This window comes from Macaca fascicularis, chromosome 19 (genome assembly GCF_037993035.2).
Source record: "Macaca fascicularis isolate 582-1 chromosome 19, T2T-MFA8v1.1".
Classification (NCBI taxonomy): domain Eukaryota; kingdom Metazoa; phylum Chordata; class Mammalia; order Primates; family Cercopithecidae; genus Macaca; species Macaca fascicularis.
Genome location: NC_088393.1, coordinates 66332636 through 66357466, shown reverse-complemented (window position 1 = coordinate 66357466; position 24831 = coordinate 66332636). Strand labels below are relative to the sequence as shown.

Here is a 24831-nt window from a genome sequence, read left to right as displayed (position 1 = left end):
CTGTGTGGGAACCCACTCAGACATCAAGAGTTGTCATAGGGACTGGGCACGGTGGCTCATGCCTGTAATCCCAGCATTCTGGGAGGCCGAGGCAGGTGGATCATGAGGTCAGGAGATTGAGACCATACTGGCTAATGTGGTGAAATCTCGTCTCTACAAAAAAAAAAAATACAAAAAAAATTAGCCGGGTGTGGTGGCGAGCACCTGTAGTCCCAGCTACTCAAGAGGCTGAGGCAGGAGAATGGCATAAACCTGGGAGGTGGAGCTTGCAGTGAGCCAAGATCATGCCACTGCACTCCAGCCTGGACAACAGAGCAAGACTCTGTCTCAAAAAAAAAAAAAAAAAAAAAAAAAAAGAGTTGTTATAAAGATTATTTAAATGAAAACATTTGAGATACCGAAGATAAAGAAAGAAATCTTACCAGGACTTACTTTATCTAATTATAGCAGAGCTCCCAGAAAATACAGCTGCCATTAATCCCATCCAAGGAGTTTCTTTCAAATTCAGCTGCCAGGAAGACAGCCTACTCATTCCCATTAGCACTGATGAATGAAAATGAAATCGTAAGCTCCCAAATGACTGAACAGACCCACTCTTGGCTGAGGGGATCCCACAGTGACTTTCAGAACTGAGTTCTTGGATTTACAGAGGGTACCATCTTAGAATTCTGTAAAGGTAGAGAGAAAATTATTTTTCCTCCCCTATTACAAGTTGGGCAGGGTGGGATGACAGGGGTCAGATACACCTCGTTATACCCCCTTCTTTGCTAACCATGATGAGGCTTTCTTCCCTAAGGCTTTAACGGAAACAAGCCTTTCAAAAGACTCCACCAACGATTTCAACCAACTGCCTGAAGCTGCCTCTCCTCTCTTGCCTGATAAGAGACCACCCATGATGGAGAGGTTCTGGACAGCATACACAGGATGCACAGAGCGAGTTTTCATATCCTCTGCTTCAACTTTTAATGTCAGAGGGCTGAAAACTCCACCCTGGGATCATGCTAACACTGCCATTTTTTTGTACATTGGACCCATGAAGGAGCAAGAAACTCAATTGCACATGCATGCATTTCTCCTTTCAGAAATATGCATGACTCCTCCTAGAGCTTATTAAATATGTGTATTTGGCCACGCCACTCAGTATGAATTACTCTTTCCTTTACCTCTCCCTTGAAGTGTCTGTTTCTGACTTCTGGCTGGAGGTTATGCTTCCTAGCCTGTCAGGAGTATCCTGCAGGCTGCAACCCTTTACAGGAAATAAATCTCTCACTGGGTGCAGTGGCTCATGCCTGTAATCAAAGCACTTTGGGAAGCCGAGGCGGATGGATCACCTGAGACCAAGAGATCGAGACCATCCTGGCCAACATGGTGAAACCCCGTCTCTACTAAAAATACAAAAATTAGCTGGGCATGGTGGCGCATGCCTGTAGTCCAAGCTACTAGAGAGGATGAGGTGGGATAATCGCTTGAACCTGGGAGGTGCAGCCTGCAGTGAGCCAAGATCACTCCACTGCACTCCAGCCTTGGCAACAAGAGTGAAACTCCGACTCAAAAAAACAAAAACATAATGAAATCTCTCCTTTCTGAATTTATGAAGCTCATCATTCTTCATTTGACAGCATTAAAAAGCATTAAAAAGTTCCATACTCTCCCACAGAAGCCCTAGAAATCTTCATTTTGTTAATCATTTTGGATGCCTGAGAACTTGTAATCCAATGAGTAGAAATGTTGGTACCCCATTTATGGCTGTCATCCTGCCAGTTCTCGGGAGTTTGTATAAGTCTAAATCTGCAAGAGTCTCATCCCATAAGGACCCTTGTCTCTTTCTCTGTTGCCTTTGCCCACTGGCTCTGGCAACAGGGGTCTTTCTTTCTCCTTGGCTCTCTTTGGATGTGGGGGCTCCACCTTCTGTGCCACCTTAGGGAATGCCTTTTGCATGCATGGCTAAGTCATTATAAAGCCTACAGTTTGAGTAACACTTTGAGTGAGTACTCTCTGAAGCTGGGTTGGAATCTCAGGCTTCTTTGTCTGAAAGGTAACTCTTGGGCTAGAAGTTTCTTATCCTAGCTTTGGTTTTGAGGCCTCTCTGTTCTCCTCTTGGGTTGGAAGTTATTCCTGTCTTTTTCTTTCATGGTGTCTCTGTGATCTTGCTCTTGCTCCTTTTATGGGAACTTCTCAGTTGACTACATTCTCCCTTCTCAAACCTCTGCTGGCTGTGTGTTCCACCAATATGGAACTAATTCTGGCCATCACGAGCATGTCACAGTGCTGCAGAGATTTTGTTTAGTGCCAGTTTTGGGGCTAGTTTATGGCCAGATTTGGGGGCTTGTTCCCAACAATTTGGGAAAACAAAGAGTGTGAGAAATGGGTAAAATTTAGATTTTAAAAAATGTTCAGGGCCAGGCATGGTGGCTCATGCCTGTGATCCCAGCACATTGGGAGGCTGAGGCAGGAGGATTAGAAGGTCAGGAGTTCGAGAACAGCCTGGCCAACATGGTGAAACCCCGTCTCTACTAAAAATACAAAATTAGCAGGGTGTGGTGGCAGGTGCCTGTAGTCCCAGCTACTTGGGAGGCTGAGGCAGGAGAATCACTTGAAACCAGGAGGCGGAGGTTGCAGTGAGCCGACATCACATCACTACACTCCAGCCTGGGCAACAAGAGCAAAACTCCATCTAAAAAAAAAAATCTTCATTCACCATAATAGGAAGTCATTAGATAATATCTGAAAACTCATAAATTTAAAAATTGCATAGGGCAGGGCATGGTGACTCACACCTGTAATTCCAGTACTTTGGAAGGTTGAGGTAGGCAGATTGCTTGAGTGCAGTAATTCAAGAGCAGCCTGGGCAACATGGTGAAACCCTGTCTCCATTAAAAGAAAAAAATACAAAAAAATTGGCCAGGTATGGTGGCGTGTGACTGTAGTCCCAGCTACTCAGGAGGCTGAGGAGGTAGAATCACCTGAGCCTGGGAGGTGTAGGCTGCAGTGAGCCAAGATTGTGTCACTGCACTTCAGTCTGGGAAACCTCAGTGTCTGGAGACCCTGTCTCAAAAATAAATAAATTAAGTAAGTAAGTAAATATTGTATAGTAAGATGTCAATAGACGATGGACTAGAAAGCTACAGCCCCTTCTTTCCTCACAGAGACACCAAGTTAACAACAATATACTGACCAGAATACCTCTGTGAGAATCCTATAAACAAGCTGAGAAATTAGAGCACCTAGGCCATTGTAAAACCAAGAAGGGATTTCAGTGAAAAGGGAAGGACAATTCATAGCATTTGGTGTGTCCATTAGTGCTGCTCCCCTATGCTGTACAGTACAGAGCAATCAGGAGAAAATTCTTCACACTCAAGCTCTCCCCTTGGAACAGAAACAAAAGAGCTGCTCTTTCACCTAACATTTTGACTCGTGTGGGGGCTGCCCAGGGGGCTGCTTTCTGTTTCTGTTTCACCTGACTCAAAGCACTGATGGGATTAGCACCAGAATTTTGGAAGCCACTAAAAACAGAGGGAAGAAGCACACTAGAGCTGCAGTTCTGCAGCCAGATGCCAGGAAGAGCAAGAGATCAAAACAGGTTCAAGAAGTTTTAGAACTCCAGCCAGGCGATTGGTGAAGGTCTTCCTCTGCATAAAGCCAGTATGCAAACACTGTAAGAGGTATTCGTTTTTTAGATATTCAAATCTCGGTTAAAAAAAAACAGTTACAAGGCACACAAACAGAGAAACAAGGCCCAATAAAAGAACAAGATAAAACTCCAAAACTTGACCTCAGCTGGGCGTGGTGGCTCACGCCTGTAATCCCAGCACTTTGGGAGGCCAAGGCGGGTAAATCTCTCAAGGCCAGGAGTTTGAGGCCAGCCAGGCCAACATGGTGAAACCCCATCTCTACTAAAAATATAAAAGTTAGCTGGGGACTGCATAAAGAAAATGTGGCACATATACACCATGGAATACTATGGAGCCATAGAAAACAACGAGTTCATGTCCTTTGCAGGCACATGGATGAGGCTGGAAACCATCATCCTCAGCAAACCAACACAGGAACAGAAAACCAAACACCACACGTTCTCACTTATAAGTGGAAGTTGAACAATGAGAACAAATGGACACAGGGAGGGGAACATCACACACCAGGGCCTGTTGTGGGATTCGGGTCTAGGGGAGGGATAGCATTAGGATAAATGCCTAATTTAGATGATGGGCTGATGGGTACAACAAACCACCATGGCACGTGTATACCTATGTAACAAACCTGCACATTCTGTACATGTATCCCAGAACTTAAAGTATTTTAAAATATACATATAAAAGTCACAGGATGTTTGTGATAGTATCTATTACACTGATGTTGCCATCACATAGTTGACTATGTGGAGACTTCAAGTGAAATTTCTTGCAGTTGTTAGAGACATAGAAAATCTGTATTTCCAGGTAAAAACTCGAAAATTTTAGAAAAACATTCAGGATTTACAGTCTAGAGCTCTAACACTGGAATCTTTTCCAACTTTAAAGTTTAATGATTTACTTAAATCTAAAAATAGTAGGTTGCAGATATATTTAAATAGTGTGCCTAGGTAGTATGTTTATATATTAAGATTAAAATGGTCTTCTAAAGTTCACTAATTCTAATATAACCTTTATTGTTTCATGTAGACGTATCTTTCCGATTCCCAGGATAATTTAAACAATTCAAACCAACTATTGACTTAGTTCTAGATTGGGATAGCTATTTATGCATTCAAAGCTTTAGATATGTATTTCAAATTAGAAATGTGTGCTGGTTGTGGAAAGTTGACTTAGAGCCTCAGGTAAGTTTTGTTTTTGTTTTTGTTTTTTTTGAGATGGAGTTTCACTCTTGTTGCCCAGGCTGGAGTGCAGTGGCACAATCTCGGCTCACTGCAACCTCCTCCTCTCAAGTTCAAGTGATTCTCCCGCCTCAGCCTCCTGAGTAGCTGGGATTACAGGCATGCACCACCACGCCCAGCTAATTTTGTATTTTTAGTAGAGATGGAGTTTCTCCATGTTGGTCAGGCTGGTCTCAAACTCCTGATCTCAGGTGATCCACCCGCCTCAGCCTCCCAAAGTGCTGGGATTACAGGCATGAGCCACTGTGCCCAGCCACCTCAGGTAAGTTTTTTTTTCCATGTGAACACATTGCTTTCGATTGCCCAGAGCAGATGATTAACTGTAAATATCACAATACATCTTACTGGGCATAATTAGATATATCTAGTCCTTGCTGTGACCTAAGAAAGGAATTCTTTTCATTAAAACTTTAATGTCTCACCCTGTTCATACAGTGGAGTTACTGATTCAGTCTGATGTGAATTCAGTCTTATAAAAGACCCATCATTATAACCTGCTCTTATGCTTCCTGTAGTATTGGAACTTCCAACTTGTAGGCAAAATAGATAATGTTTCATATTCTTAAAAACCACAAGAGGCCGGGCTCATGGCTCACTCCTGTAATCCCAGCACTTTGGGAGGCCGAGGTGGGCGGATCATGAGGTCAGCAGATCGAGACCATCTTGGCTAACACGGTGAAACCCCATCTCTACTAAAAATACAAAAAATTAGCTGGGCGTGGTGGCGGGCGCCTGTAGTCCCAGCTACTCGGGAGGCTGAGGCAGGAGAATGGCGTGAACCCGGGAGGCGGAGCTTGCAGTGAGCGAGATCGCGCCACTGCACTCCAGCCTGGGCAACAGAGTGAGACTCCATCTCAAAAAAAAAAAAAAAAACCACAAGAAATCTCCCTTTATTCATAATAAACATAGAATTAGGTATTCTATTAAACTGAACAAAGAACTAACTGGGAGTGACCGCATATGTTCTATCACAAATTGCCTGAATGTCTGAAAAGGTCAGTGGGCCGTTTCGCTCCGTGCTGTGCCACAGGCCAACCACGAGGGCTGTCAGTGACTCACTGCGTGGGTCACCCAGGGCATGTGGTGCTGAGGCTGTCAAAGAGCAAGACAGGGCTGCATCTAAACTGAGGCCTCTGCTAAGTGTCCGAACTCGGGCAAGATGCTAAAGACTTTAGAGACGTTTCCTTTTCTTTTTTTTTTTTTTTTTTGAGACGGAGTCTCGCTCTGTCGCCCAGGCTGGAGTGCAATGGCCAGATCTCGGCTCACTGCAAGCTCCACCTCCCGGGTTCACGCCATTCTCCTGCCTCAGCCTCCCGAGTAGCTGGGACTACAGGCACCCGCCACCTCGCCCGGCTAGTTTTTTTTTTTGTATTTTTTATTAGAGACGGGGTTTCACCGTGTTAGCCAGGATGGTCTCGATCTCCTGACCTCGTGATCCGCCCGTCTCGGCCTCCCAAAGTGCTGGGATTACAGGCTTGAGCCACCGCGCCCGGCCAGAGACGTTTCCTTTTCTATAGATGGGGTTATAACACTCACCCTGTCAGGTTCTCCTGTGTGTTGACAAGGCCGGCATGTGACACACCAGGGGCAGAGTTGGATGGGAACCATCTTCCTCAGACAACATGATCCTCATAAGCATCAACAAAATAAGGAGAGCAGGAGAGCAGGGTGTCTCCAGCTGTGTCGGGACTGCAGCAGGGACTCAGCAACAGTCAGTCTCTTTCTCTTGTTTCATCCAAATCATACATTTAAAAAAAAAGGTGCGGTTATCATGGATGTTTATATTGATTCCTGGGATCAGGCAAACACACCTTTCCTTGTCATTCCTTCAAGAGTTATGTCCACACACAAATTTGCACACAAATGTTCAGAGCTTTATTCAGGATTACCAGAAACTGGAGGAAACCAACATGTCCTTCAGTAGGTGAATGGATAAATAAATTCTGGTACCTACAGACAATGGAATATCATTCACTGAGAAAATAAATGAGCTATCTAATCATGAAAAGGCACACAGGGACCCAAAATGCATACCACTAAGTGAAAAAAGCCAAAAAGGCTACATACTGTATGATTCCAATTACATGACATTTTGGAAAAGGGAAAATTACATAGATAGGGAAAAACAATCAATGGTTGACAGGGGTTGGGGAGAGGAAAGGATGGATGGGCAGACAGCCCTGGCTGCTTAGGGCAGTGAGACCACTGTGTGCGATTTCACCACAACAGTGGACCCATGACAGCGTGCAGATGCCCACACCCATTGAATTAGGACCACAAAAAGGTATTAATTACATCAACTATGAACTTTCATAATGAAATAAATCATGTTTTTTAGAAGTGGACAGTTTTGTTCAGTTACTGTCTACTTTCTGAAATGGAGACGGTGGAGTGCTTCCATGGTTGTGAGGATAAAAATAGCTTAGCGAATGTAGTAACTGAAATAGGTGTGTAAACATTGTTAAACTATTTTATTCTCATTAAAAAGCGTTGCTTAAGTCTATTTATATTTAAAAATTGAGCAAGGAGTGCAAACACATTAACATAATTCTCCGGCCGGGCGCGGTGGCTCAAGCCTGTAATCCCAGCACTTTGGGAGGCCGAGGCGGGTGGATCACGAGGTCAGGAGATCGAGACTATCCTGGCTAACATGGTGAAACCCCGTCTCTACTAAAAATACAAAAAAAAACTAGCCGGGCGTGGTGGCGGGCGCCTGTAGTCCCAGCTACTTGGGAGGCTGAGGCGGGAGAATGGCGTGAACCCGGGAGGCGGAGCTTGCAGTGAGCCGAGATCACGCCACTGCACTCCAGCCTGGGAGACACAGCGAGACTCCGTCTCAAAAAAAAAAAAAAAAAAAAAAAAAAAAAAAAAAAACATAATTCTCCTCTAGCTCCACTCAGAAGTCAGGACTGCATGCCTCCACTCGCACCTGCGAAACACAACAACCTTTTTCAGCGTCATTAAAATATTTCAATGGGAGGATTGACTTTAGACTCAACCTGTGTTTTCTCCCCTGGAAAACAAAGGTTTTATGAAACAAACAAAGCCTTTACCGTCCTCAAACGGAACACTCAGACATCTGTGATGTCTGCTGTAAGTGCCACCAGGCTCTCCTCTGAAATCTCGTAATGGGAAAATAGAGACTGTAGATTCTTTTAGAAAGGGGAGAATCAGAACTAATGTCGAAAGGCCACGTCCTCATTCATAAACATCTTCTTTTACAAATTCCACATGTTTAGTCACTTTGGGATTAATATGGGCCTATTTTAAGGTGCATTTGTTAATTTAGCATGAATTGTTCAAATTCATTCTGGATCCCGAGCCGATATCCAGCAATGCTGGGTGTGCGCCTGTGACAGTCACCAGCCCTGATGAGCCTCAGGTTATTGTATTTATAAAATGAAGGTTCGGCTTGCTCCAGTTTTTTTTTAAATCATTTTTAATAGTAAAAACTTTTTTTGTTGTTACATAAAAATGTACAAGAAAAATTCAAACATTACCAATGATAATCATTTTATTAATATAAATATTTTTGTGAGCTCAATTTATGACTTATTAAAACAAATAAGCAACATGAGGTGCCATTATAAAATATGGTAACCATACTTTCCTACTTTGTTTATATGTTATTGATAAATCTTGATGTGTACAGAAAAGTAGTTTCAAAGAATAATAATTTAAAATAATATCTTGACTTGTAATTTCAGGGACTTTTAAAAAATTCCTGCAACTGCTTTTTAAAGGTTCTAGAACAGTTTCTATGTCTTACAGCTAAATAGCTACAAAGAGCTAACTCTTCTCACATTCTGTATTATAAATATAAGTCAAAAAAGGAACAAAATCATAAAAACACATGCATGAACAAATGGGCCTTGGCTCACATTTCATTGCATCTGCCAGTGCACATAGGTTATAGCAGAATTTTTGTGTGTAATTTTACGAGTGGATTTCTGTCAAAATAAAAATTGTCTACTATCTCTATTCAGTGGTATATTTGCACAAATGGTAAACATATTCATAGAGATAGTGGGATAAATTTATTTCATGGCTTACAAGAAGACAGGTTAAGTTGGGACATTTAATTGTTTCATTAATGCTACATTTTATAATGCGCTTGTATGGGCAAGGTATTTAAATGTATTATAACAACTTTTAAATGCTCAATGTTACAGATGGAATTACTAGAGAAAGTACTAACTGATATTTTCTTTGTGTGTGCTTTGAAGGCACAAGGAAATAATAAAGCAGCCCTTTTCCCTTTTCCCATCTATTTCCTGAAGGCCAAGCTGTGCTTTTGCAGATTAGGCCTCTCTGTAACACACACACACACACACACACACACACACACACACACACACACATGCATATGGCCTTTATGGTTTTAAAGGAGGAAAAGAGAATTTGCCTGGATAACTGTCACCTAGGTATTTTCAGGGGAAATCTAGAATCATCTAAGGGGTTAAGCTGGACTAGCCAATGGAAAAACAAAATGAAGATACCGGGGAGATATTCCCAGAACAGTAGCATTCCTAAAGGGCTAGGCCCTAGTCACATACAATTCCCCAGATGTGGTTGGTGTGGCCAAGGTTCCGGCATGTGACAGCTGCCTTCCTGGCACTTCTTATGCTGTGAGGAGCATCCCCTCCCCACTGCCAGGGTAGTGGTCCTCTCACCCCCTTCAGAGTAAAGGGCCAGCAGTCGGCAGTCACAGGAAAAGTAGTGAGACAGGAAGGTGAGGAGCCTGAAGTGCCACCATCCCAGCCTCCAGTGTCTGGCACAGAATATGACGAGGAATCTCTGTGAATTGGAATCTTCAATATCATCATACATGTGAGTTTCTGCTAGATATAATTTGACTTATAAAAAGAAAGAAATACGACCTTCTTGTATCTGAATATTGTAGAAGAGTTAATGATTGTAACCTGCATGTTTTAAATTCTGAGATGCTGTTAAATCAATATTCATCACAAATGTATTGATAATTTTTTAGAATAACAGAAGAGATCTCATCATATTTAATGCAGTGTATCAATTGTAAGATGCATGCTAATTCCAGAAAAAGCATAAAAAAAAAATCTGTCTTAGAATGGAAAAATACAGTAAACTATTTTTAACTAGAATTTAAATGCAACATTTTAGGATATGAAGCCATCAACTCATTTTGAAAACTACTGGCTCAGATGACCTCAGCAATAGGAAACCTCTAAAAGATCATGAATCTAATAATGAGATAATTTTCTGTGTCTTTGCCTGAGAGTCTGTCTGAAAGTGGTGCAGTTTTTACACAAGAGGAATAACGTGTCCCAGACTGAGAACGCTTCACGGGCCACCATTCTGGGCAGTGCTTCAGTGTGGAGTTTTAGCAGTGAGTATTCAGAAACAGTGGAATAATTTGCACTTTTTATAAAAAATATTATCTTGTTGGCCGGGCGTGGTGGCTCAAGCCTGTAATCCCAGTACTTTGGGAGGCCGAGACGGGCAGATCACGAGGTCAGGAGATCGAGACCATCCTGGCTAACACGGTGAAACCCCGTCTCTACTAAAAAATACAAAAAACTAGCCGGGCGAGGGGGCGGGTGCCTGTAGTCCCAGCTACTCGGGAGGCTGAGGCAGGAGAATGGCGTGAACCCGGGAGGCGGAGCTTGCAGTGAGCCGAGATCGCGCCACTGCACTCCAGCCTGGGAGACAGCGACACTCCGTGTCCAAAAAAAAAAAAAAAAAAAAAAATTATCTTGTCTATTTTCCTTTAAATATGCAGCAGAAGTTTACTATTATACAACTAAATTATGCGGGTTCACTAATTGCCCACTTATTCTACCTGGATTAACATGTGGTTTATTTCACCTTGATGTTTTTAAAGACACGCATGTGCTGTGTGAGGGTTAGAACATGAGCCATAAACAAGGAGGCTTGAGATGGCAGCGCCTCCCCAAAAATGCGGTACCCCAGGGCCTGCGCAGGGAACACTGCTTTGAACTTTAACACTTCTGAAATGGCTGGACATCTCTGCATGAGCTGTGCTTACCCACTTGTTCCATCTATTCTTATATTTTACAAGTATTTAGTAAATTCTTGAGCTAGGCCATGTGGTCTACCAAAGGAATAAGACATCTGTTGTTATTATTTTATTTTATTTTATTTTATTTCAATAGTTTTGGGGAACAGGTGGTTTTGGTTAAATGCTAAAGTTCTTTATTGATGGTTTCTGAGATTTTGGTCCACCCATAGCCCAAGCAGAGTACAATGTACCCAATGTGTAGGGTTTTATCCCTCACCTCCCTCTCACCTTTCCCCCTAAGTCCCCAAAGCCCACTTATCATTCTTAGGCCTTGGAATCATCATCACAGCTTATGTCCCACTTATAAGTAAGAACGTACAGCGTGGAGGTTAGGTCAGCAGAGGGCTACAGGGGACTGGTGGGGCAGGCTAGGACATAAAAGAGGGCCAAGAGCCAGGGTTACCCGGGAGAGGGTGGACCCATTTTGCCAAGCACCCTGACCCTAAAAACTGTAACCCTTACCCTTAACCCTAACCCTAAACCTAAACCTTAACCCTAACCTTTAACACCTTACCATAACCCCAAACCTAACCCCTAACCATAACCCTAAAACGCTAACGCTAAAATCCTAACCCCTAACACTAAACCCTAATCATAACCCTAAACACAACCCCAACCCTAACCCTAACCCTAACCCTAACCACAATCCCAACCCCAGCCCCAAGCCTAACCTTAACCCTAATCCCTACCCACAGCCTTTCTTACCTTCTACATCTGTCCAGATTCTCCAGTAGAAGCAGGGACGCTTGGTTCCCAGGTGTGCACCACTGCATCTGGCACAGGACTCCGTATCAGTCCCCTAATAAGCACCTGAATGCTCACAGGGCAGCCATGCAGTGGAGGCCCAGGGTGTATTCTCACCTCCAGAACCAGGGCCCAGCACCTGCATCAGGCTGATCAGGGCTGAAGTGAGCTGTGGCACCCAAGGTCTTCGTAAGACCAAGGCCCCGTTGTGCCTCCTATCACAGAGCGAGACGCAGCAGCCTTCAAAGTCAAGGGCCCTTCCCTGATGACACTCCGAGCACAAAGTACTGGACTTTCACACAATGAGGCTGCACACATTATTCTGTTTAAATCCCCACCTAGGCCACTGGGAGAAATGGTGAAAGAGGGACCCTCGTGTTGCCCTGTGGTATACGTGCTCTGGTTCATACGACTGCAAGCCATTTACAAGAAACTCAAGCTGAAATGCTACTTGTTTCCAACTTTTTGTTTGCAGAGGATTTACAATTTACACTCCAAAACAGACAGCCACAGAGCACACTACTTCTCCTCTGAAGTCGCTCTGAGGGCCTCCGCATCAGTCCTACAACTGGAAGATTGGTGGACAAGAACTGGGATGTTGATGGGGCACTGGATACTTGCTGGACACCAACCTCCTCTCACCTAACCTTATAGATGGCCCAGATCTCACCTGCCCAAATCAGACATTTTAACACACACAGCTCTCAACAGCAGGACTTACAGACACAAAACTCCAAGGTAAAGGATTGTCTCAACTCCTTGGTGTCTCAACGAACTAAAACACTGCCTAGCACAGGTGCACCATCTACCTTATTCACTAAATAAACCTCTGTATATTTTATTCATCTTTGATTGTGGAAATGATATAATGAACAAAAAGATGTTTTATAAATTGAACTAAAGACCTTTGAGGTCTCTTCACAGGATCCTATCTGGTGGACCCCCAAATCTGCCAACACAGAGAAGTCATTCGTAAACACGTGCAGGGCAGAGGCCAGACAAAACCACCTCTCTCAGCCTCAAAGTGGCCTGGCAGTCACAGGAACGGCCATGTGGGGTCTGGCCTGTACGAGGAAGTCAGGCCTTTGGTTTGAGGCACCCTACTGCACCACAAAACCAAGTTCTGCCTAACAAAGAAAAAACAGCCCACTCACTCTCCCTAATATCCCAGCTGGTAATCTAAGAGCAATATCTGCTTGACACCCCTCCTGCTCCGCCCTCCACATCCAAGCTATCACCAAGGCCCCGGCAATCCTACCTCCTAAATGTCTCTCGAATCCACTTCTCTCCCTTCGGAGTCCAGGCCACCAGCATGACTTCTGCATGTGTGTAGCAGCCTCCTCGCAGGATCTAAACATGCAAATCTAGTCATAGGCTCTGTGAAAAGAAAATCTTGGGGCCCCAAAATTACTAAGCTAAAGGAAAAAGTCAAGCTGGGAACGGCTCAGGGCAAACCTGCCTCCCATTCTACTCCAAATCACCTATCTCCTCACTAAGATAGGTGCACATCCGATTGCCTCCTTTGGAGAGACTAACCAGAAACTCAAAACAATGCAACATTTGTCTCTCACCTACCTGTGACCTTGGAAGCCCCCTCCCTGCTTCCAGTTGTCCCCACCTTTCTGGATGGAAGCAAGGTACTTCTGACATGTACTGACTGATGTCTCATGTCTCCCTAAAACCAAGCTGTGCCCTGACCACCTTGGGCACTTGTTGTCAGGATCTCCTGAGGCTGTCACGGGTGCACGTCCTCAGCCTCGGCAAAATCAACTTTCTAAATCACCTGAAACCATCTCAGATAGTCAGGGTTCACAGCTCCCTTTCCCGAACCCTCCCACAAGCCCCTTGTGGGCGCCCAGGTCCTGCGTGCTGTTGTGGCCCAGGCTCACCTGGAGAAACTCGACTCTTCCTTACAGCCTCATGAACCTTTCAGTTCCTAAAGCTGCTTAGCCTGTGAAAGGAAAATTAGTCTGAGGGCCCAAAAATCACTAATCTAAAGGGAAAAAAGCTGGGAACTGCTTAGGGCAAACCTGCCTCCCCTCCCCTTCTATTCAAAGTCACCCCTCTACTCACTGAGATAAGTGCATATCTGATAGCCTCCTTTGGAAAGGCTATTCAGAAACCCAAAAGAATACAACAGTTTGTCTCTCACCTACCTGTGACCTGGAAGCCCCCTCCCTGCTTCGAGTTGTCCCACCTTTCCCGACAGAACCAACTGTCTCCCTAAAATGTATAAAACCAAGCTGTGTCCCGACCACCTTGGGCACATGTCGTCAAGACCTCCTGAGGCTGTGTCACGGGCACGCGTCCTCAACCTTGGCAAAATAAACTTTCTACATTGACTGAGAACATCTCAGATATTCAGGGTTCACAAGTCCATGCATGGGGACGTCCCCTGGGGTAGCGCCCCTCTCCACTGAGCTCACTCGCGTCCTCCTTGTGCGTTTTCTTCAGATGAAATTTCACAGCTACTTGGTCCACACCTGTCGGCCCTACAGGAAATGGTGTTCTCCACAGGAACATGGGCGGCGTACCTGCTGGGTTGTGTGGAGAAGACCAGGTTCCTCTCCTAATTCCCGCTCAGTTAATAACAAATGTCAACAAGTCGAGAAATTTGCTAACTCGAACCCTAACCCAACCCTACCCCAACCTCAACCCCAACCCCAACCCCAACCCCAACCCTAACCACAACCACAACTCCAACCCCAACGCCAAACTCAACCCCAACCCAACCACAACCCTAAACCCAACCCCAACCCCAACCCCAACCCTAACCCTAACCCTTAACCCTGAACCCTAACCCTAACCCTTCACCTTAACCCTAACCCTAACCCTCCCTCCTCCTCCAGGAAGCCCTCCTGAGTCCACGCCCAGAGTCCAAGCAGCGCCTGTGTCTTGAACATTCTGTCTTTCCTCCATGTGCCAGCCCAGCCTCATCATGGGACCCTGAGTCACTTCAGGCTACTCACCGCTCCGCCAGCACAGGGCCTGGTGCTCACAGCAGCCTCAACCAAGGTACAGATGGTGACATCTGCCCAGGACAGAGCCAACTCCCGACAGCATGTGCCTGAAGGCCTTTCAGCAGCTACAGAGACTGGGCATTCCCACCACACACACACACACACACACACACACACACGAGTCACTGTCAGGACTGGTGACTTTGAAAGCACTGGGCTAAGGCTAACCGACCAGGATCCTTCCATGGGGCCACAGGAGGCCCCCACCTCCAAAAGGAAGCTGTTCCCTTGGTGAGACCAGGAACCTCCATCCCATGCACCACACACACCACACCCTCCATCACTGCACTGCTCCCTGGAGAGCAACCTCCGGCACCAGATCCCCACCAGAGGGTCTAAATAACCCCTGGTAGGTGCCTTTGTTCTCTAGGTTAGAGCTGGTGCCTGCAACAGGATGACAATCCAGGGCAAAGTCACAATATGTGGTCTGTTCAGCCTTGTTCTCAGCTGCCCAGGCTCTTGATGGTCACACCTACCACCCTGGGGAAAGAGGGGGACTCTGCCAAGAATCAGGTGCCCGGTTTACGGTTCAAATTAAATGTTTGCACAAAAATCTTGAAAACCAGTCTCGTCACTGAGAAAAGGATTTTTTCTGCATAGTAAGCTGGAGCAGCAGTGTGGAGGGGGCATCCTTGCCGCACAGGGCCCCGGGATACCCTAGAGAACAGGGAGGGAAGATCCTGGAGAAGAGAGGTCAGCTTGGCCCAGAACCCAGGGAGGGGCCCTCACTGCTTCTTGTCCTTTGCCCAAAGTGAGGAGTCTGAGGGGAAAAACCAGAGACCACTCACTGGAGTCCTCCCTCTCCCACTCCTTCCACCCACATCCTCCCACCCTCGTCCTCCTCCCACCCCCCTCCTCCCTCTCCCGCTCCTCCCACCCAGGGGGCACGAATCGCCAGCCCAGCCGGGAGGGGAGGGCCTGATGCAACCCCCAAGTTGCTCACTGGTTCCTGGGCTGTGGGAGCCCAACAGGGCCACAGAGGGGGAAGTGCAGAGCTCACTCCTCAGCTGTGGTTCTGGCATGCGTTCCAGGGGGACCAGGGGACCAGGCAGAGCAGGAGCCCAGAGGCAGTGAGAGCCCCGAGGGCAGTGCACACACCACAGACCCTTCCCCACGGCCACAGGACAGACACCTTCGCAGAAGGAGGAGGCGAGGCACATGGTGGGTGCAGACAGCTGCAAACCAGAGGGGACAGAGATAAGTCATGAGACATTTACATTTTTCCATCAACAATGGAACTGGAGACATGAGAACAAAAAGAAATCAGCAATGGAAAATAAAGCTAGTTTTTCCCCATTTGAGATACAGCGTGTAAATCGAAATACACTGAATATACAAAAAAGGCTCCAAGCACTGACAAGGCTCCCTTACTGGCCGCCAAACCTCCATGGAAGCCAACATCCCGGGCAGGCCAGAGCTCTGGGCAACACCTGCCCCCGACGCCCTGCCGTGGTCTCCGCACACACCTGGAAGTTCCCATTGTGCACACTGTAGAGGGCTGGAAGAACGCCGCTGCAGAGGACACGTTCTGGTAGAAGGTTCTCTTCACCTGAGGCCAGCAGAGGCCAGTCAGAGGCCTGTGGGGACCCAGGCAGCCTGAGGTCACTGCAGAGGCTGAGCTTCCTTCCATCAGCAGGAGGCCCGCCCACCTCGTCCCTGACACCGCCTCCCTCCGATCTCATCACATCCTGCTGGGGGTCAGTGGGGGCCAGTGGGGTGCCCACAGGGAGACGATCTGGCATGAGCCACTGAAAGAAGTGGAGATAGAGCAAAGTGGAGGGAATTGCAGGATCTTAGGAGGAGAAATAGAGGGATGTGTGGCTGGATGAGATCTGAGGGGTGACCCCTGAGATGGGGAAACGGGAGACAGCTTTACGGGGAGGTTGGTGAAGTCTATTTGGCCTGTGTAATGCTCCTCCTCTGCCACATCATCCTCCAGTGTGGCCATCTGAACATGCAGCCTGGCCTCATGGATAAAGCCAGAGTCCAGCTCAAAGGCTTCAAGTATGAGCCAGGTCACCCTGACAAAGTGATCCCTGTGCTAGGCCCGCTGTGGGGATGGGGACAGTTACCAGCTGCTGAAGGGGGCTGTGTCCCTCAGCCCTCGAGAATACACACATGCACATGCTCACATAACACACACAGGAACACGCCTGTGTTCACACAGGCACACTCACCACATTCACGTGCACACACACACAGGGAAGGCACACACACAGAAACAGCTGTGTTTGCCCACACACATATGCACACACAGGTAAACATGTCTACAGGCACACACTCATCGCACTTGCATGCACACTCATATACACAAGTATGTGCACAGAAGCAACTCACCACACTCACATACACCAGGTGTGCTCAGAAGCACAGTCACCACATTCACATACACAAGTGTGCACAGAAGCAACTCACCACACTCATATACACAAGTGTGTGCACAGAAGCAACTCACCACACTCACATACACCAGGTGTGCACAGAAGCACACTCACCACATTCACATACACAAGTGTGCACAGAAGCAACTCACCACACTCATATACACAAGTGTGTGCACAGAAGCAACTCACCACACTCACATACACCAGGTGTGCTCAGAAGCACACTCACCACATTCACATACACAAGTGTGCACAGAAGCAACTCACCACACTCACACAAGTGTGCACAGAAGCAACTCACCACACTCACATACATAAGTGTGCACAGAAGCAACTCACCACACTCACAAAGTGTGTGCAAAGCAACTCACTACACTCACATACACAAGTGTGCACAGAAGCACACTCACCACACTCATACACAAGTGTGTGCACAGAAGCAACTCACCACACTCACACACACAAGTGTGCACAGAAGCACAGTCACCACACTCACATACACAAGTGTGCACAGAAGCAACTCACCACACTCACATACACAAGTGTGCACAGAAGCAACTCACCACACTCACATACACAAGTGTGCACAGAAGCAACTCACCACACTCACATACACAAGTGTGTGCACAGAAGCAACTCACCACACTCACACACACAAGTGTGCACAGAAGCACAGTCACCACACTCACATACACAAGTGTGCACAGAAGCAACTCACCACACTCACATACACAAGTGTGCACAGAAGCAACTCACCACACTCACATACACAAGTGTGTGCACAGAAGCAACTCACCACACTCACACACACAAGTGTGCACAGAAGCACAGTCACCACACTCACATACACAAGTGTGCACAGAAGCAACTCACCACACTCACATACACAAGTGTGCACAGAAGCACACTCACCACACTCACATACACACTCATACACATAGGCAAGCCCATGTGCACACTCACAGATACAAACACAAGGCACACAGGTACACTTTCATACAAAGGGAAGGCAAGGGGAGGAGGGAGGGAGGGAGGAAGGAAGGGAGGGAAAGGGAAGGGAAGGGAAGGAAAGGAAGAGGAAAGGAAAGCAAAGGGAAAGGGAAAGGAATGGAAGGGAAGGGAAGGGAATTAGAAAAAGAAACTTACAGTTTTGTTAATCCTCTACTGTTAATTTTTTCTTTTTTTTTTTTTTTTTTTTTTGAGACGGAGTCTCGCTCTGTCGCCCAGCCCAGGCTGGAGTGCAGTGGCGCGATCTCGGCTCACTGCAAGCTCCGCCTCCCGGGTTCACGCCATTCTCCTGCCTCAGCCTCCCGAGTAGCTGGGACTACAGGCGCCCACAACCGCGCCCAGCTAATTTTTTGTATTTTTAGTAGAGACGGGGTTTCACCGTGGTCTCGATCTCCTGACCTTGTGATCCGCCCGCCTCGGCCTCCCAAAGTGCTGGGATTACAGGCTTGAGCCACCGCGCCCGGCCAATTTTTTCTTTCATTAATTTATCTTAACCATTATTTGTCTGTGAAAACAACAAGCTGAACTCCAATGCCTTTTTTTGTTTTTTGTTTTTTTTTTGGAAGTAAGGTCTCACTCTGTCACCCAGGCTGGAGTACAGTGGCACGATCATGGCTCACTGCAGCCTCGACCTCCCAGGTTCAAGCAATCCCCCAGCCTTAGCCTCCCAAATAGCTGGGACCACAGATGTGCACCACAATGCCTAGCTAATGTTTTTTTTGGTAGAGATAGGGCCTCACCACGTTGCCTAGGCTGGTCTTGAACGTCTGGGCTCAAGCGATCCCCCTACCTTTTTTTCCTAAAGTGCTGCGATTATAGGCCTGAGCCACCAAGCCCAAGCTTGCAATGCCTTTCTTCACAAGATTGAATTCTGCCGGCAGGAGTATGTAGCATGACCTTCACGTCTATGCTACCTCTTCAGCTCCTCCAGCATGTTGTGCTTTGCTCCATGTCAGATACTGACATGAGCCTCATGCAGCATGTCACATGCGTTCTCATTTTTCGCACAGTAGCAAAAGTTGCTGTTGCTTCTGAGAGGGGATGCTCAGCATTTCCTCACTCCCAATGCAAAGAGCATCCAATTGCTTCAGGTGGCAGAGCAAGAGGGAAGACCTCCTCTTTTCTGGGCCTTTTCATTTGTTTGACTGTCTCGTTGTACTTGTCACCTGTCAAGTACATAGAATTATCTCTCTTCGGAGAATGGAATGTGAAAGCAGTGATAAAAACTTCTGCTTGATATCATAGCCAAGGTCCACCCCGATGTGGCTGGGAGCTGTGACAATGACAATAGGAAGCTGTGCTGACAGGAAACTGTAACGCATGCCCAGGAAAGACTTCAGGTTACTGACAACTGCCCAGTCTCCCTGCCTGGCACACACTAACCAGCGGATGCCAACTGATGTCAGTGTGACTCCCCCCATCTGACTAATACACCCCAAGACGCTATTTGTTTGCTGTTGTTTGTGACAAGGTCTCACTCTATCACCCAGGCATCAGTGCAGTGCCGCAGTCACAGCTCACTGCAGCCTCAACCTCCTGGGCCTAACCTCAACCTTCCTGCCTCAGCCTCCTGAGCAACTGGGTGTAGGGTCCAGCTCTACAGGGCTTAGTGGGTGTTCTTCCCCTGTGTGGAGACAAGAGATTGTAATAAATAAAGACACAAGACAAAGAGATAAAGAGAAAACAGCGGCCGGGCACAGTGGCTCAAGCCTGTAATCCCAGCACTTTGGGAGGCTGAGACGGGAGGATCACCAGGTCAGGAGATCGAGACCATCCTGGCTAACATGGTGAAACCCCGTCTCTACTAAAAAAATACAAAAAAACTAGCCGGGCGAGGTGGTGGACGCCTGTAGTCCCAGCTACTCGGGAGGCTGAGGCAGGAGAATGGCCTAAACCCCAGAGGCAGAGCTTGCAGTGAGCTGAGATCCGGCCACTGCACTCCAGCCTGGGCGACAGAGCCAGACTCTGTCTCAAAAAAAAAAAAAAAGAGAAAACAGCTGGGCCGGGGGAACCACTACCATCAAGACATGAAGACCGGTAGTGGCCCTAAACGGCTGGGTGCACTGATATTTACTGCACACAAGACAAGGGGGCAGGGTAAGGAGGGTGAATCTTCTAAGTGATTGACAAGGTGAAGCAAGTCATGTGATTACCGGATAGGGGGCCCTTCCCTTTTAGGTAGCCAAAGCAGAGAGAGAAGGCAGCATACGTCAGCATTTTCTTCTATGCACTTTTAAGAAAGATCAAAGACCTGAAGACTTTCACTATTTCTTCTACTGCTATCTACTACAAACTTCAAAGAGGAACCAGGAGTACGGGAGGAACATGAAAGTGGACGAGGAGTGTGACCACTGAAGCACAGCACCACAGGGAGGGGGTTAGGCCTCTGGATGACTGCAGGCAGGCCTGGATAATATCCAGCCTTCCACAAGAAGCTGGTGGAGCAGAGCGTTCCCCGACTCCTCCAAGGAAAGGAGACTCCCTTTCGCAGTCTGCTAACTAATGGGTGCCTTCACAGACACTGGCGTTACCACTTGACCAAGGAGCCCTCAAGTGGCCCTTATGCGGGCTTGACAGAGGGCTCACCTCTTGCCTTCTAGGTTACTTCTCACAATGTCCCTTCAGCACCTGACCCTATACCCGCCCGTTATTCCTAGGTTATATTAGCAATGCAACAAAGAGCAATATTAAAAGCTAAGGAATAATAATGTTTATAATAATGATTGATAATTGTTCACGATCATCTCTATATCTAATTTGTATTACGATTATTCTTATCCTAACTATTTTATTCATTATACGGAAACAGTTTGTGCCTTCGGTCTCTTGCCTCAGGAACTAGGTAATCCTCCACCCACAACTGGAACTACAAGTGCATGCCACCACACCTGGCTTTTTTTTTTTTTTTTTTTTTTTTTAGAGACAGGGCCTTACTATGTTGCTCAGGTTAGTCGCAAACTCCTGGCCTCAAGCTATCCTCCTGCCTCAGCCTCCTAAAGTGCTGAGATTACAGGTGTGAGCCAATGCACCCACCCCAAAGGTGGTGTTCAAAGTTGATTTCTCATCCAACTCTGATTCCAGAGTGAATGGCACAGACCCTCAAATGTGAGGTGCTGACTAGCAATCCAGGAATCCAGAAATATACCCATGACGGACAGCCCAGAGAAAGCCCCAGTGCTGGTGCAGAAGCCACCTGCTCAGGTGCAAGAGGCCTAGGACTTGGGAGTGTTCCTCACATGCATGTTATCTGAGGTTAGGTCTGGGAATGCCTCAGCCAGGTGCGCAGAGATGTGTATGCAGAGCAGGTGGGAGACATGGGCACCTGGACTCCCCAGCAAAACCTTCAAGACAAGCTTAGTGCAACCAATCCCCTGGGCTGTTCATAACAACCCCTCTCTGGTCCTGCAGAAGGGAGGTAGACTCATATAGAGGCTTCCTGGCAGGACCCTACAGCTGGAGACAGAGGCCACCCACTTAAGGACCTGCATCCTGCAATGAAGCCAACTCATGCCCTGAAACCCAAGTCCTTACCCAAATGGATCACATCCCCATGGCTTTCCCATGTGCTGTCCCTGCAAGCCTCTTTCTGAGGGGCATCAGGTGCCCCCTAGTCCTCCCTTGTGGGATCTAGGGCCTTGTGTCCAAATGCCACCCTTTCCTTGGAATGAGCCCATATCCATGGGAAAAAGAGAGTCTAGGGGGTGTCACAGGAGTCCAGGGGAAACCAGCAGAAAGGAGTGCAGGGCAGAGACAGCAGGGAGAGTGGGGAGACAAGAAGAGAGAGGGAGAATGAGCACCCAGGCCTGGCCAGGGGATGCCTGCAACCATGCGGATACCCCATAACAGGGCTGGGATGCCAGGAGGGCAGAGCCCAGCTGTGCTGCCTCACTAGCTCACCTACCACAGGTCTGCTAGGGCAGAGCATCATTTCAGAGGAGAGCATGGCAAGAAGCATCCAGGGCCCAGGAGGAACAGAGCTGGATGGTGTGCGGCTGGGAAGTCCTCCCACTCAGACCCATATTTGAATCTCTTTGGGGGCTCAGTTGGCTCAGTCTTTGCAGTCTGCAGGATTGAAGGTCAGTGGAAAGGTGAACTGAAAATAAGCAGGATGTCCATCTATCCCTGCTAGCCCTACTTCTGGACACACGGAAGGCTCAGTGAAGTGGGGATAGACTCCAGGAAGACCACGGAGGGAGACGCTGCACAGTGAACCTGGCTTTCTCCTGGGCTTCCACTAGGTCACTGGCACACTGTGCTCCAAGGGCCCCAGGCTGTCATAAGTTACGCTTGAGAGTTCATGGAAGCTTTTGAGAACCGTGTATTTGAGATGGAAGTTCACTTGAGATAATAAATTAACGCAGATTAAAAAAATATTTGCAGAATTAAAGGGCCGGGCGCGGTGGCTCATGCCTGTAATCCCAGCACTTTGGGAGGCTGAGGCGGGTGGATCACGAGGTCAGGAGATCGGACCAACCCGGTTAACATGGTGAAACTCCGTCTCTATTAAAATACAAAAAAAAAAAATTACCCAGGCATGGTGGTGGGCTCCTGCAGTCCCAGCTATTCGGGAGGCTGAGGCAGGAGAATGGTGTGAACCTGGGAGGCGGAGCTTGTAGTGAGCTGAGATCGTGCCACTGCACTCCAGCCTGGGCGACAGAGCAAGACTCCTTCTCAAAAAAAAAAAAAAAAATCTGGGGAATTAAATATAATGAAGTGGGAACATTCAGAACAGTACCACTTTCACTGAGGGAGACAGACAGGAGGATCTTCTCTCCCCCAACAAAGTCCTGTGCCTCAGAACTCCCACCTCCAGCTCACACCCAGGCCCTACTTGGGACCTCTCTTCCCCTTGAAGAGCTCCTGGTAGCAGCTGATCATGGTGCTGATGCCCTGACGGATGTTGAGACTTTGCTTCAAGTTGGGATCACTGTCACTGATGATCTGCAAGCCAGCACCAAAGTGTGCAACGGCCTTGGCCAGGTGCCCGGCCGTGAGCTGGCAGGCACACTGGCAAGCTGTCCTCGCCCTCCTCCCGGGCCGCCCGCTCCTGCTCCCATCCCATCAACTCCTCGTTGGACAGATCCGCCCCACGGCACTGTAGCAGCTCCCTCGTGTTGGCCTCTGCCACCTCTACAAAACCTGCACTGTGTGCCAACACCATGATGTCGCCCTGGATCTGTAGGAGAGTTTCCATGAGCCAGATGCCCACGTTGCCATGGACGCGCTTGGGCCATAGCTTCTTCAACCTTCCGTTCAGAGCAACTAGTAGGAAGTCAGGCATGGTGGCTCACGCCTGTAACCCCAGCACTTTGGGAGGCCAAAGCAGGCGGATCACCTAACGTCAGGAGTTCAAGAGCAGCCTGGCCAACTTGGTGAAATCCTGTCTCTACTAAAAATATTTTTAAAAATTAGCTGGGCATGGTGGCGAGGGCCTGTAATCCCAGCTACTCAGGAGGCTGCGGCAGGAGAATCACTTGAACCCGGGAGGCGGAGGTTGCAGTGAGCTGAGATCGCACCACTGCACCACTCCAGCCTGGGCGACAGAGCGCTATTCCATCTCAAATTTAGGGAAAAAAAAAAGATCAGTTGGTGGCTCACGCCTGTAATCCCAGCACTTTGGGAGGCCTAGGCAGGCGGATCACGAGGTCAGGAGATCAAGACCATCCTGGCTAACACGGTGAAACCCTGTCTCTACAAAATACAAAAAATTAGCTGGGTGTGGTGGCGGGCGCCTGTAGTCCCAGCTACTCAGGAGGCTGAGGCAGGAGAATGGCGTGAACCCAGGAGGCGGAGCTTGCAGTGAGCCGACATCAGGCCACTGCACTCCAGCCTGGGCAACAAAGCCAGACTCATCTCAAAAAAAAAAAAAAACTGGTGGGAGTTCCTCCTGGGGCTCGGACTCAGAGATATTGTAGACAGTGTCGAGGACGGGGTAGTCCTTCCAGAAGTCCCTTACTGTCGCCTGCTAGTCTGGGCCGTCCGCCTTGGCCGTCAGCAGGCAGAAGATCCTCCGCAGGTACCAGGCCTTGAGAGGCCGCTACATCCCGGTTCACGGGCTGGATGAAAGCCGTGGTGATCTTGGCAGGTATCCCATGCGCATGTGGTGCAAGGGCTCCTCCAAGTTCCCAGGGTGGCCGGGAGTGCTGTCCAGGATAAGCAGCACCTTGTAGGAAAGGTCGTGCTGGGTGCAGCACCTCGCCACTGTGGGGCAGAAGTGCAGGAACCACTCCTGGGAGAGGCTCGTGGTTACCCAGGCTTTCCTGTGCGAGCACCACACCACGGGCAGGCTGGACTTGGAGGAGCCCTTGAGGAAACACGGGTTCTCCGAGGGGTACCCCAGCAGGGCCTTCAGCTTGAAGTCTCCGGCCGCGTTGCCACCGAGCAGCAGGGTCAGGAGGTCTCCGGCGCCTTTGACCCAGGGGCCGACTCATCTTCCACAGGAAAATGAACGTCCTCTCGGCAGGCGCTTACAGAAGAACCTGGGCTTATCCATGTTGAACACCAGCCAGGGTGTGTAGCCGCCCTCTGGGATCAACCTGCGCGTTAGCGCTGGGTTCTTGTGCGCAGCCTCCCAGTCCGCACCTGCGGCGGGGCGCTGGCCCGGATGCTACTCAAGCCGTGGCGCGCCTTGAAACCAGCGAAGTACCCTGGACTCGCCCCGAAGCTCTCGGGCTAGGCGCCCTTGCCCTGCTCCTGCTTGAGGTTCTTTTTTTTTTTTTCGAGATGGAGTCTCGCTCTGTCACCCAG

General features: G+C 48.1%; 1 protein-coding gene across 38 annotated transcripts in view; it reads right to left on the bottom strand.

Moving 5' to 3' along the window:
* Nucleotides 1-7781: 7781 nt before the first annotated feature.
* Nucleotides 7782-24831, bottom strand: part of LOC102145028 (uncharacterized) — a 39599-nt gene continuing 22549 nt past the window's right edge. For 4 of the 38 annotated variants that reach the window (XR_012428080.1, XR_012428089.1, XR_012428096.1 and 1 more), the window contains 10 exons: nt 16159-16241; nt 15636-15867; nt 14642-15452; nt 14099-14209; nt 13829-13895; nt 13562-13623; nt 12931-13022; nt 11790-11821; nt 11634-11701; nt 9545-9681 (listed from right to left, as the gene is read on the bottom strand). Coding sequence is in view for 5 of the 38 variants with exons in the window: in XM_074025075.1 (XP_073881176.1) it covers nt 15418-15452; nt 15636-15867; nt 16159-16440; nt 21986-22039 (603 nt within the window). In the remaining 33 variants the exon portion in view is untranslated. The other 34 variants (XR_012428077.1, XR_012428088.1, XR_012428095.1 and 31 more) reach the window with 30 other exon arrangements.